General features: G+C 35.8%; 1 protein-coding gene across 3 annotated transcripts in view; it reads left to right on the top strand.

Annotated features, from left to right (window-relative positions):
• The window catches only part of FAF1 (Fas associated factor 1), a 500,811-nt gene that overhangs the window by 186,639 nt on the left and 300,709 nt on the right, over positions 1 to 13,463 (top strand). For all 3 annotated transcript variants that reach the window (XM_070468180.1, XM_070468182.1, XM_070468181.1), the window contains one exon: positions 10,947 to 11,038. In XM_070468180.1, the coding sequence (XP_070324281.1) occupies positions 10,947 to 11,038 (92 nt within the window). The remainder of the gene's footprint in view (positions 1 to 10,946; positions 11,039 to 13,463) is intronic.

Consider the following 13,463-nt stretch of genomic DNA (forward strand, 5'->3'; position numbering starts at 1 on the left):
TTGATCATTATGCTTCCTAAATGACTGGAACTTTTGCTCATAGTAAAGTTATTTTGAATACTCCCCTTCTAGTTATAATTATTAGGCTTCTGTTAGAATTAATGGAACATTTATGTTTAGGAGTAACAGAACTGGACATGGAACAAAGTAGGAAAGGAATACATCAAGGCTATATAATGTCACCCTGCTTATTTAACTCATATGCAGAGTACATCATGTAAAATGCTGGGCTGGATGAATCACAAGCTGGAATGAAGATTGCTGGGAGGAATATCAACAACCTCAGATATGCAGATGATACCACTTTAATGGCAGAAAGTGAAGAGGAACTCCCACATCCATATATCCATATATGACTACTGGAAAAACCATAGCTTTGATTAGACAGTAGTCATATATGGATGTGAGAATTGGACTATAAAGAAATTAGAGTGCTGAAGAATTGATGCTTTTGAACTGTGGTGTTGGAGAAAACTCTTGAGAGTCCCATGGACTTCAAGGAGATCCAACCAGTCCATCCTAAAGAAAATCAGTCCTAAATATTCACTGGAAAGACTGGTGCTGAAGCTGCAACTCCAGTACTTTGGCCACCTGATGTGAAGAACTGACTCATTTGAAAAGAATCTGATAACTGGGAAAGATTGAAGGCAGGAGGAGAAGGGGATGACAGAGGATGAGATGGTTGGATGGCATCACCAACGTGATGGACATGAGTTTGAGTAGGCTCTGGAGTTGGTAATGGGCAGGGAAGTCTGGCGTGCTATAGTCCATGGGATTGCAAAGAGAGTCGGACACAACTGAGTGACTAAACTGAACTGAACTGAAGAGGAACTAAAAAGCCTCTAGATGAGGGTGAAAGACAAGAGTGAAAAAGCTGGCTTAAAACTCAACATTCAAAAAACAAAGATCATGGTGTCTGGTCCCATTACTTCATGGCTAATAGATGGGGAAACAGTGACAGACTTTATTTTCTTGGGCTCCAAAATCACTGTGGATAGTGACTGCAGCCACAGAATTAAAAGGCGCTTGCTCCTTGGGAAACCAGACTGTGTGTTAAAAAGCAGAGACGTCACTTTATCAACCAAGGTCTGCGTAGTCAAAGCTATGGTTTTTCCAGTGAAAGAAAGAAAAGAAAGTGAAGTCACTCAGTCATGTCCGACTCTTTTTGACCCCATGGACTGTAGCCTACCAGGCTCCTCCATCCATGGGATTTTCCAGGCAAAAATACTGGAGTGGGTCGCCATTTCCTTCTCCAGGAGATCTTCCCGACCCCAGGGATTGAAACAAGGTCTCCCGCATTGTAGGCAGATGCTTTACCGTCTGAGCCACATGTGAATTGGACCAGTCTGAGTGCTGAAGAGTTAATGCTTTGGAACTGTGGTGCTGGAGAAGACTCTTGAGAGTCCCTTGGACAGGAAGGAGATCAAACTAGCCAGTCCTAAAGGAAATCAACCCTGACTATTCATTGGAAGGACTAAGGCTAAAGCTGAAGTTCCAATACTCTGGCTACCTGATAGAGAGAGCCGACTGATTGGAAAAGACCCTGATGCTGGGAAAAATTTGAGGGCAGGAAGAGAAGGGAGCAACAGAGGATGAGATTGTTGGATGGTATCATCAACTCAGTGGACATGAGTTTGAGCAATCTCTGGGAGATAGTGAAGTATAGGGACGCCTCGTGTGCTACAGTCTATGGGGTCAAAAATAGTCAGACACGACTTAGCAACTAAACAAACAAAAAAAAGATGTTTAGGAAAAAAGGCCTTTTAATCTTACAGACACAATTAAACATTGGTCTTTAGAGCGATCTGATAGAGTATTTTGTGTGCATTGTTGGTTGTAACCTCAAATCCTGTAGGACCCAGTGATATACTGTGAATAACCTAAAACTGAGTAGCACTTTCTGGAACCCTCTTGTCTCAGACTCTGTAAGTTGTCACATATTTATGATTCTGTTGATGACTATAGGTGTTACAGTAGTGATCTTTTTGTTTAAATTTTATGTTTGAGCAGCAAAATATACAAGGACTGCATCTTTGAATATCTGAGGTGAAAATGTATAGAGGGAAAAGCAATGGAACATTGCATTGTAGGTTCTGCCGTTAACTTACAAGTTGTTTGTGGGTAAGTCGTATCCCAGGATGATTTTAAACAGCCTGTCAGCTGGGTCCTTTCTAGCCCTGAATATCTAATATGTAATATGCTGCTTCTGCTACAGAATCTTAGTCAGATTTTTTCCAAAAGAGCAGTTTCATAGTTGAAACAAATGTTTGTAGGTGTTGATGGCTTATAGTATTTAAAATAAGGAAATGAATGGAGGCACTGGAAGATTTCTGACATTACCAAAAAAAGTGTAATTTGAACAAAGGAGGCAGAAACTCACTTTTGAGATTTGTGCTTGAGAGAAAGTCACATATTATTTCTCATTTTCTAGGTGACAGGTTTGATTCTCTTGTGTTTACTGGGAGACTAAGTCTCAGTTTTCTTTAGGGGCAGTTTTTACTTTTTGGTGCCATGTTGTGTTAAGTTTTTTTTTTTTTTTTCATTAAAAAATGGCAACAGGTGACATTAATATGAAATACATTCTTAGCTTTTTTTTTTTTAATGTGGAATTCAAGTCTCAGAGAGGGCCTATAAATTGGGTCAGTAACTAATAGTCACTTAGTGATAGAATTGAGATAATGCTTTTTAACATAATGATCATTAATTTTATACAGTCTCAAGGAGTTCCCCAAAATTATGAATTATACTTTGGAGAATCACTGCTTTAGACCCACCAAAATACTGTTGTAAAGAAGTCTCAAATGGATCCACCTGATATGCATGAAATTTAAGAACCCATCAAAATAAACTTCTACACTCCTTAGAGGCAAACCATTGAATACAGACATTCATTGAGCCTGCTAGGCTCCTCTGTCCATGGAATTTTCCAGGCAAGAATACTGGATTGGGTTGCCATTTCCTACTTCATGGGATCTTCCTGACCCAGGGATCAAATCCCCATCTTTGCATCTCCTGCATTGGCAGGCAGATTCTTTACCACTGAGACACTGGGAAGCCTTCAAAATAATGACTACACTCTTCGTTAATAGAGGCAGTGCAAGCCAGGAGACAATGTAATGATGTTTCTAAGTGCCAAAGAAGTAAAATGTCAACCTGGAATGCTATATTCAACAAAAGTATCTTTCAGAAATGAAAACTAAATTAAGATTTTATTTTTCATAGAAAAGCTACAAGAACTATTAAACTATCAAAGTAAGTTCCTCGAGCTGAAGAAAATGGTACCAGATAGGAAACTAGATTAACACAAAGAAACAAAGAGAAATGGTAAAAGTATGGGTATATTTTTTCTTTCATTTAAATTTCTTTAAAAGATAATTGGCTTTATAGATGTAAAGGTATGGAAGGAACACAATGAACAGGAGAGGGGAATGGAAGTATCTTTTTGTAAGACAAGTCCTGTGTTATTTGAAGATGGACTGTGTGAAATTAAATATGCATATTGTAAACCCTAGACCAATCCCTAAAACAATGAAACACACATAAAAATAATTAAATCAAGAGTTGAAATGAAATGAAAATACCTAAAATATTCAATATTTGCAAATGAAGGTAGAGAAAGATGATAAAAGAAATAAAAATCAAGACAAATAGAAAAAAATAATAAGCATATAATTAAACTTCCTTCACATCCTTATGAGAAGGTAGAGATGGTGAGACTGTATAACAAAGGAAAACCAATTATTTTTTTTGCATTTATTTTTATTAGTTGGAGGCTAATTACTTTACAATATTGTAGTGGTTTTTGCCATACATTGACATGAATCAGCCATGGATTTACATGTGTTCCCCATCCCGATCCCCCCTCCCGCCTCCATCTCCATCCCATCCCTCTGGGTCTTCCCAGTGCACCAGCCCTGAGCACTTGTCTCATGCATCCAACCTGGGCTGGTAATCTGTTTCACACTTGATAGTATACTTGTTTCAATGCTGTTCTCTCAGAACATCCCACCCTTGCCTTCTCCCACAGAGTCTAAAAGTCTGTTCTGTACATCTGTGTCTTGTTTTCTGTTTTGCATATAGGGTTATCATTACCATCTTTTTAAATTCCATATATATGTGTTAGTATACTGTATTGGTGTTTATCTTTCTGGCTTACTTCACTCTGTATAATGGGCTCCAGTTTCATCCATCTCATTAGAACTGATTCAAATGAATTCTTTTTAATGGCTGAGTAATATTCCATAGTGTATATGTACCACAACTTCCTTATGCATTCGTCTGCTGATGGGCATCTAGGTTGCTTCCATGTCCTGGCTATTATAAACAGTGCTGTGATGAACACTGGGGTACACGTGTCTCTTTCAGATTTGGTTTCCTTGGTATGTATGCCCAGGAGTGGGATTGCTGGGTCATATGGCAGTTCTATTTCCAGTTTTTTAAGAAATCTCCACACTGTTCTCCATATTGGCTGTACTAGTTTGCATTCCCACCAACAGTGTAAGAGGGTTCCCTTTTTTCCACACCCTCTCCAGCATTTATTGCTTGTAGACTTTTGGATAGCAGCCATTCTGACTGGGCTGTGTACCTCGTTGTGGTTTTGATTTGCATTTCTCTGAGAATGAGTGATGTTGAGCATCTTTTCATGTGTTTGTCAGCCATCTGTATGTCTTTGGAGAAATGTCTGTTTAGATCTTTGGCCTATTTTTTGATTGGGTCATTTACTAGGAAAACCAATTATATATGTATAAGAAATCCACTTTAAATATAACATATAAGATTGAAATATAAGTAAGAAAATAGTAACCAATATATGTATTCTATTAATCACATATTATGTTAATACTTGAACTAAAATTCTGTTCAAGTACTGTTATGAAGGCTAAATGGGGACACTTCATAATGGTGAAAATGTCAGTTAATCTTAAAGACATAAGTATCCTAAATGTGTGTATATATAATAACAACTTTGAAAGTCTGTGTACCAAAAACTAATCACTAGAACTGCAATGATAAAAGGAAAAAAACTACAGTTGTAATTGGGCATAAAAACACTCCTTTCTCATAGTAATGTTCAGAACAACAGATAGAAAATATGAATAGCATATCAACCAATTTGACTCACTTGAAATAGATAAAATGCTTCTTAAAACCATGCATACATGCTCAGTCACTCATTCATGTCCAACTCTTTGCCACCACATGGACTATAGCCCACCAGGCTTTCTCTGTGCCTGGAGTTTTTCAGGCAAGCATACTGGAGTGAGTTGCCGTTTCCTTCTCCAGGGGGTCTTCCTGACCCAGGGATCAAACCTAGGTCTCCTGCACTGCAGGTGGATTCTTCTACCACTGAGCCACTTGGGAAGCCCTCTCATAACCGCAGGAAAATTTATATTCTTTTCACCTGCATTTGCTACATTCATTAAGGTTAAAAAAAATGCTCTGCCATGAAACAAGTCACAGAAAGTGACCCAAAGTGACTTAAAAAGTCATGTGAGGTATGTTCTCTGACTTGGTGGAATTAAAATAGAAATGAAAGGAAACTTGAAAATTCTGATATGCTTGGTAATTAACATACAAGTGTGCATTGTAAGTCACTTCAGTCATGTCCAACTGTCTGGGACCCTATGGGCTTTTGCCTGCAAGGCTTCTCTGTCCATGGGATTCTCCAGGCAAGAATACTGGAGGTAATTAGTATATCTCTAAGTAAACTAAGGGTCAACAAAGAAATCACAAAGGAAATTAGAAAATATTTTTAGTTATGATGGAAACATTGCATATCAACATTTGGTATGGAAGGGAAATTTATGGTTCACATGCTTATTTATATAAGAAGGAAGTTCTGAAATCTATGATCAAAGCTTCCACTTGAGAAACAAGGAAAGTGTCCCCACTCTACCCCACCCTTCTGCTTTCGAGAACCAAATATACCTTTACCAACTGGACTAGAAAACCTCATAATTCACGAGGCTTTGGGTAGAGTACAGTTGATTCTTGAACAACTCAGGGGTTAGGGGCACCAACCGTTTGCACTACTTAAAATCCACATATAACTTATAGTCAACCCTCTGTATACCCTTTTCCTCTCTGTCTGCAGTACTTCATCCACTGATTCAACCAACTGCAAATTATATAATACTGTAGTGTTTACTGTTGAAAAATAATCCACGTATCAGTGAACCCTCATAGTTCAAACCTGTGTTGTTTAAGAGTTAACTGTACTAAGAAGGCTCTTGTCTTAGTAGTGTCAAGATTAGTCCTAAATACCACTCATGTGGTACAACATCTTAAAAGCAAAGACCCAAAAGCACAGAACTATTTTCAAGTAACTGTCTCCCAAAATAAAGCTCAAATATATTTATAGGAAAAATAAAATATTTAGCACACATCAAGGTAAAATTTAGTGTCTGGCATCCAATAAAGATTACCAGGCATACAAGAAAGAGGAAAGCCTGGCCCATAAAGAAAATCAGTTAACCAAAAACAACCTGGAATTGGTTTAGATGTTGAAATTATCTAATAAGGACATTAAAACAATTATTATAACTCTTAAGTTCAGAAAGAGAGAGAAAAGATTTCAAATCATAAATGACTGAAAATGTAAAAATAGCCCAAATCGAATGTCTAGAGGTTAAGACCATGATATGATGTCTGATATGAAAAATGTATAAAGTAGGATTAACAGAAGATTAGACACTGAAGAAGAAAAGATTAGTGAATTTGAAGGCATCACAGTAAAACTCAGTTTGGAAAAGTGTTTGACTCTTTGCTACAGAGTTAAAAATATACTGACTATTCTCTTAGGTATTTACCCAAGAGAGATGAAATCATATGTCCCATCAAAGACATGTATGTTATTTGTAACCTCAAATATTTATTTGTACTCTCAAATTGTGGAAAACAACAAATGTCCATAAGCCAGTGAATGGATAAACAAATTGTTTACATTTATACAATGGAATACTATTTAGTAATAAAAGAAACAGATTGTCATTACATGTAACAATGCGGAAGAGTCTCAGACAATGTATTTTGAATGAAAGCCATATTTTAAAAGTATATTCTGAAATTCTTTTTATCTTAAATTCTAGATAATTTGAACCAATTCATAATCACCAAAATCAAATCACTGGTTCCCTGAGGATATGGAAAGGGGTAGTGTGGAAGAGTTAACAAGGTGTATAAGAAAACTTTTTGGGGTTGCTGAATAAATTAATAATCTTGATTATGATGATGGTTTCACTGCTTTATATATTTGTTAAAACTTACCAAATCACAGATTGTGAATATGTGTATTTTGTTTTTTACCAATCATAATAACACTTAAATTTTTTTGAAAAGAGCAAGTCAAACCCTAAGTAAGTATGGAAGGAAAAACATATACATACATAGACACAGGCATAGAAATCAATAAAGCAGAATATGGATAAACATTATAGAGAAAATGAACAAAATGAATACAACCTAAAGCTTTTTTTTTTTTTTGAAAAGATCAATAAAGGTGGTAATTCTCTTATTAATGCGAATAAGAACAAGAGAGAAAACACAAGTTAATCATATTGAGAATGAAAGGTACCTACAAACATTAAATGGGTTATAAGGCAACATTAAGAATAGATTCATGCTAGAAAATTTAAAAGTTACATAAAACACTTTAAAAGCTAGAAAAATTATTTTAAAGGTGTAAGTTACCACAACTGACAGAGAAAAAATTTAAAATCTTAATTGCTCTATGTCTAATATATAAAGCTATAACAATCAAAGCCTTCCCTGCTCCCTTCCCCACTTCCTCCTCCTTCAGACAAACAAACAAACAAACAAACAAACCCCAAGCCCAGATGGATTCACTGGTAGAGTCTGTCTAATATTTAAGGAAGCAGTGTTAGAAATCATTCACAAATAGAGAAAGATGAACTATTACCTAATTTATTTTATGTAAATCAGCATTAACCCTGATACTAAAACCAAAGACATAGGAAAAGGAAACTATTATAGATTGATATTTCTTAAAGTCTAGAGGCAGAAATCCTTTATAAATATTTATAAATTGAACTCATTAAATGTAAAAAAAATACAGATATGTATAATGATACCTCATGGTCAAGTGGGCTTTACTCAGGAATACAAGGCTTGTTTAACAGTTTATATAAATCCCATTATTAATTCGCCATATTAGTACAATGAATGAGAGAAAATATATTGATCATTTTAATAGATGGAGGGAAAAGCATTTGACAATATTTAACAATATTTGGCTTCTCTGGTGACTCAGTGGTAAAGAATCCACCACCAATACAGGAGATACAGGTTCAATCCCCGCGTCAGGAATATCTCCTGGAGAAGGAAATGGCAACCCATTCTAGTAATCTTGACCGGGAAATCCCATGGACAGAGGAGCTTGGCAGGCTACAGTCCTTGGGGTTGCAAAAGATATGACTTAGTGACTAAAAATCAATTAAAATTGCATTTATTTTTAAAAAAATTTTAAGTGATTAAACTTAAGTAAATTAAGCAAAATAAAAATAAAAGGAAGCAACCCCACAATGGTTCTCTTGTCTTCATATCCTCACCATCACTTATCTCTTGCCTTCTTGATGGTAGCCATTCTAACAGATGTGAGATGATACCTCATTATGGCTTTTTGTTTGTATTTCCGTAGTATTTAGTGATATTGAGCATCTTTTCATGTACCTTTTGGCCATTTTTTTTCTTCTTTGGAAAGCTGTCTAATCAGTTTTAGTTGGATTATTTGGGGATTTTCATTATTGAGTTATGTGAATTCTTTCCATATTTTGGATATTAAACCCATATCAGATATATGCTTGGTAGTCAGTGGAGTGTTCCTTGATGAAATCTACATATCATCACAGTTTTCACATATAGGGGTACTATAGTGGCAGTGCCATCTGCCTGAAATGTAGGAGACCTGGGTTCAATCCCTGGGTCAGGAAGCTCCCCTGGAGAAGAGAATGGCAACCTACTCCAGTATCCTTGCCTAGAGAATTCCATGGACAGAGAAGCCTGGTGGGCTACAGTTCATGGGATTGCAAAGAATTGAACACAACTGAGTGACTTAGCATAATCACAATCATATAAGAAATATAGCTCACCTTTCTCTTATTTCTATGAAGAGAACAATCCTTTTTCAACAGTGATATTTTTGAAGGTCAAAGTTGATGTATTTTGTGCTTCTAAAAGATAATGTTGAATCAGAATTCTTCTTATGATGTTTAATCACTATCCAAAGTGCCCAGATAAGAATTTTCTTAGGAAAGCAAAAAAAAAAAAAAAGTCACTAAGGACACTTTCCCAGTGGTCATGGATGGATGTGAGTTGGACTATAAAGAAAGCTGAGTGCCAAAGAATTGATGCTTTTGAACTGTGGTGTTGGAGAAGACTCTTGAGAGTCCCTTGGACTGCAAGCAGATCCATTCAGTCCATCCTAAAGGAGATCAGTCCTGGGTGTTCCTTGGAAGGACTGATGTTGAAGCTGAAACTCCAATATTTTGGCTACCTGATGCGAAGAGCTGACTTATTTGGAAAGACCCTGATGCTGGGAAAGATTGAGGGCAGGAGGAGAAGGGGACGACAGAGGATGAGATGGTTGGATTGCATCACCGACTCAATGGACATGAGTTTGAGTAAACTCCGGGAGTTGGTGATGGACAGGGAGGCCTAGTTTGCTGCGGTTCATGGGTCACCAAGAGTTGGACACGACTGAGCGACTGAACTGACTGAACTGAAGGCCATGAAGGGTTCGATTGTAGCATTGCTTACCTAGACCACTGTGATTCCATATAACTTATGTAGGGTAAGGTCCACCTTCCTTCTTTTCCTTTATCAGCATGGAATTACTTTTCTTTTAATGTATAGTATGATCATTTTCTGTAGTGTTTAATCACTTATTATAAATGGAATTGGATTACATGTTAATCTAAAATATAGATTAACCAATCTAATAAAAGCATATACATGAAACATTTGTACATTCTGATTTAATGATCTGTTTATTATACTGTAGAACCAGAAATGAGCCAGTTAATTAATTAATTAGTAGACTTGATTCCTGGAAAGTACTTTGTAGCATACTGGAAAAATTGTGATTCCTTACTGTTTCTGATTAGCATCATTTTCACTTTTGCTTTTACCTTTTGGTCTTCTTCTTCACCAAATAGCATATCCTTTCCTTTGATTTGGTTCTCCTTCACAACTCTAATATACTTCATGCTTGGTTTTAATCCAGCTACAATTGAAACTGAGTTTAAATTGCATCTGTCTCACAAAGCCTTCTCTATTTGATCCTTCATAACTTTTTTTTCTTTTCTTAAATTCTATTCCTTTTCTCTTTAAGACAGTTTAAATTGTCTTCTAGAGTATATGCATTGGTTGTTTTTTTTTTTTTGTTTCCAGCTACTTTCATGTCTCTTCTTATCCTTGAACCTTAGAGGTAGATAAGATAGACAATATTATTCCCCATTTTACAGATACAGAAACTAAGAATAGACAAGTTATTTTATTTCTTTAAGCTAAGACTTCAACCCCAAATTGCACTGAACAATTTGCTTTCCTTATACTATAATGCCTCAAGTTTTATACTTTACTGACTACTCCCACCATATGCTCATCACATATTGGTTTGTTGGTTGGTTTGAAATAGATTGTTTCTATTCAAAACCCCGTCACTGATATCTGTTTCTTTTTTAAAAGCTGCTTAATTAATTAATTGTTAACTTTTTATTATACTGTTGAAATGTTAGTTCTTCAATGGGACATCATGTTGTATAATCAAGATTTGAAGTTTGGGCTACTGAAATTTTTCATATTCATTCATGAAACAAATGTCATTGACTTGAGGACAATATGCCTGATATTAGTACTAGCTTTGGATATGAATAAATATTGATTGTATTATTTTGTTAGTAATATCTGGTCTCTTCTTATTTGTACAGGAGAAATTAAACAGATCTTAGAAAATGAACTTCAGATACCTATGTCTAAAATGCTGTTAAAAGGCTGGAAGACTGGAGACGTGGAAGACAGTGTGAGTTTCATAATTACCTAGAAATAAAATTAAGTTATGCTATTGGCTGAAGTATAAAATTGTTTTTTGTTAATGTTACATATGACAGATGGAGATTTTGTAATAGTAACTTAGTTTAAGAATACAGTAAACAATGTTTTTTAAGTTAAAACATTTCATAATCAGCAACATTCGTTAGGTATGTAAGTAAAATCACTCTTTGTCATACTTTTCCTATTTATAAGTATTTTATAGATGTCAACTTGACATCTTTTTTTGAGAGCATTTTATCCTTTTCTCAAACCTCATATGCTGTCAGTAATTGATTTGGAATAATAATTTTCTAAACAGTTACTTGTTGGCCTGAAAGAAGTCATACCCAGTATATATACATTTATGAAAGTGAGTGTTAGACACTCAGTTGTTTCCATCTTTGCAACCCCATGGACTGTAGTAGCCCACCAGGCTCTCTGTCCTTGGAATTCTCCAGGCAAGAATACTGTACATATATAATACTATATATAAGTGCAGGAGTGGGTAGCTATTCCTTTCTCCAGGGGATCTTCCCAACCCAGGGATTGAACCCTGCATTGCAGGGCCACTGCATTGCAGGTGTATTCTTTACCATCTGAGCCACCAGGGAAGCCCATATATGTTTATATCAAGTATTTATATGGAACAAAAAAGGTAATAGGAAATATTTTTAACTTAGACACTTAAATGGTAAGAGTATTTCTTTGTTCTGTGGATAGGGTCAGGTGCATGGATGAGTTATGTTTTAAGAATTTGCACACAATGTTGCAATTTTAAGCTAGTAGTTGCTATTCTCAAGCACCCATTTGCAGCCTCAGGCATAAAATATTTTATGCACATTCTTTTTCTGACAGAGTGGTAAGGGATGGAAAGAAATGAGTTAACTAAAGCTTTAGGTGTTTGAAATAGAAATAACTAAATCTTTTCACATTAGTTACTGAGTTGATATTTAAATACCAGGCATAAACTTAAAATCTTCAACTTTCAGTTCAACTCTCTGTCAACAGCTTCTGGTAGACACTGTGCTTATAAATATTTGTATGTGAGTTCATTTGATATATGGAGATATTCTGAGTACTTCATTTAGTTATTTATAGGAATTTCAGGTTGGCAAGATATTTATAAATTTAAGTACAAATTAGTGATATGCTATATTAGAGGTTATTGATATTATAATAATGTTATCAATAACTTCAGATATGCAGAGGACAACACCCTAATAGCAGAAAACTAAGAGGAATTGAAGAGCCTCTTGCAGCAAGGGAGAAACAACAAATAACACACAAAGGGATTCCCATAAGGATAACAGCTGATCTATCAATAGAAACCCTTCAGGCCAGAAGGGAATGGCAGGACATACTTAAAGTAATGAAAGAGAATAACCTACAACCTAGATTACTCTACCCAGCAAGGTTCTTATTCAGATATGAAGGAGAACTCAAAAGCTTTACAGACAAGCAAAAGCTGAGAGAATTCAGCACCACCAAACCAGCTCTTCAACAAATACTAAAGGATCTTCTCTAGACAGGAAACACAGAAAGGTGGTATAAACGTGAACCCCAAACAACAAAATAAATGGCAATGGGACCATACCTATCAATAATTACCTTAAGTGTAAATGGGTTGAATGCCCCAACCAAAAGACAAAGACTGGCTGAATGGATACAAAAGCAAGACCCCCATATATGCTGTCTACAAGAGACCCACCTCAAAACAAGGGACACATACAGACTAAAAGTGAAGGGCTGGAAAAAAATATTCCACGCAAACGGAGACCAAAAGAAAGCAGGAGTCGCAATACTCATATCAGATAAAATAGACTTTCAAATAAAGGCTGTGAAAAGAGACAAAGATGGACACTACATAATGATCAAAGGATCAATCCAAGAAGAAGATATAACAATTATAAATATATATGCACCCAACATAGGAGCACCGCAATATGTAAGGCAAATGCTAACGAGTATGAAAGAGGAAATTAATAGTAACACAATAATAGTAGGAGACTTTAATACCCCACTCACAACTATGGATAGATCAACTAAACAGAAAATGAACAAGGAAACACAAACTTTAAAGGACACAATGGACCAGCTAGACCTAATTGACATCTATAGGACGTTTCACCCCAAAACAATCAACTTCACCTTTTTCTCAAGTGCACACGGAACCTTCTCCAGAATAGATCACATCCTGGGCCATAAATCTAGTCTTGGTAAATTCAAAAAAACTGAAATCATTCCAGTCATCTTTTCTGACCACAGTGCAGTAAGATTAGATCTCAATTACAGGAAAAAAAGTATTAAAAATTCAAACATATGGAGGCTAAACAGCACGCTTCTGAATAACCAACAAATCATAGAAGAAATCAAAACATGCATAGAAATGAATGAAAATGATAACACAACAACCC

Source organism: Odocoileus virginianus, chromosome 5, assembly GCF_023699985.2.
Source record: "Odocoileus virginianus isolate 20LAN1187 ecotype Illinois chromosome 5, Ovbor_1.2, whole genome shotgun sequence".
In the NCBI taxonomy this organism is placed as follows: domain Eukaryota; kingdom Metazoa; phylum Chordata; class Mammalia; order Artiodactyla; family Cervidae; genus Odocoileus; species Odocoileus virginianus.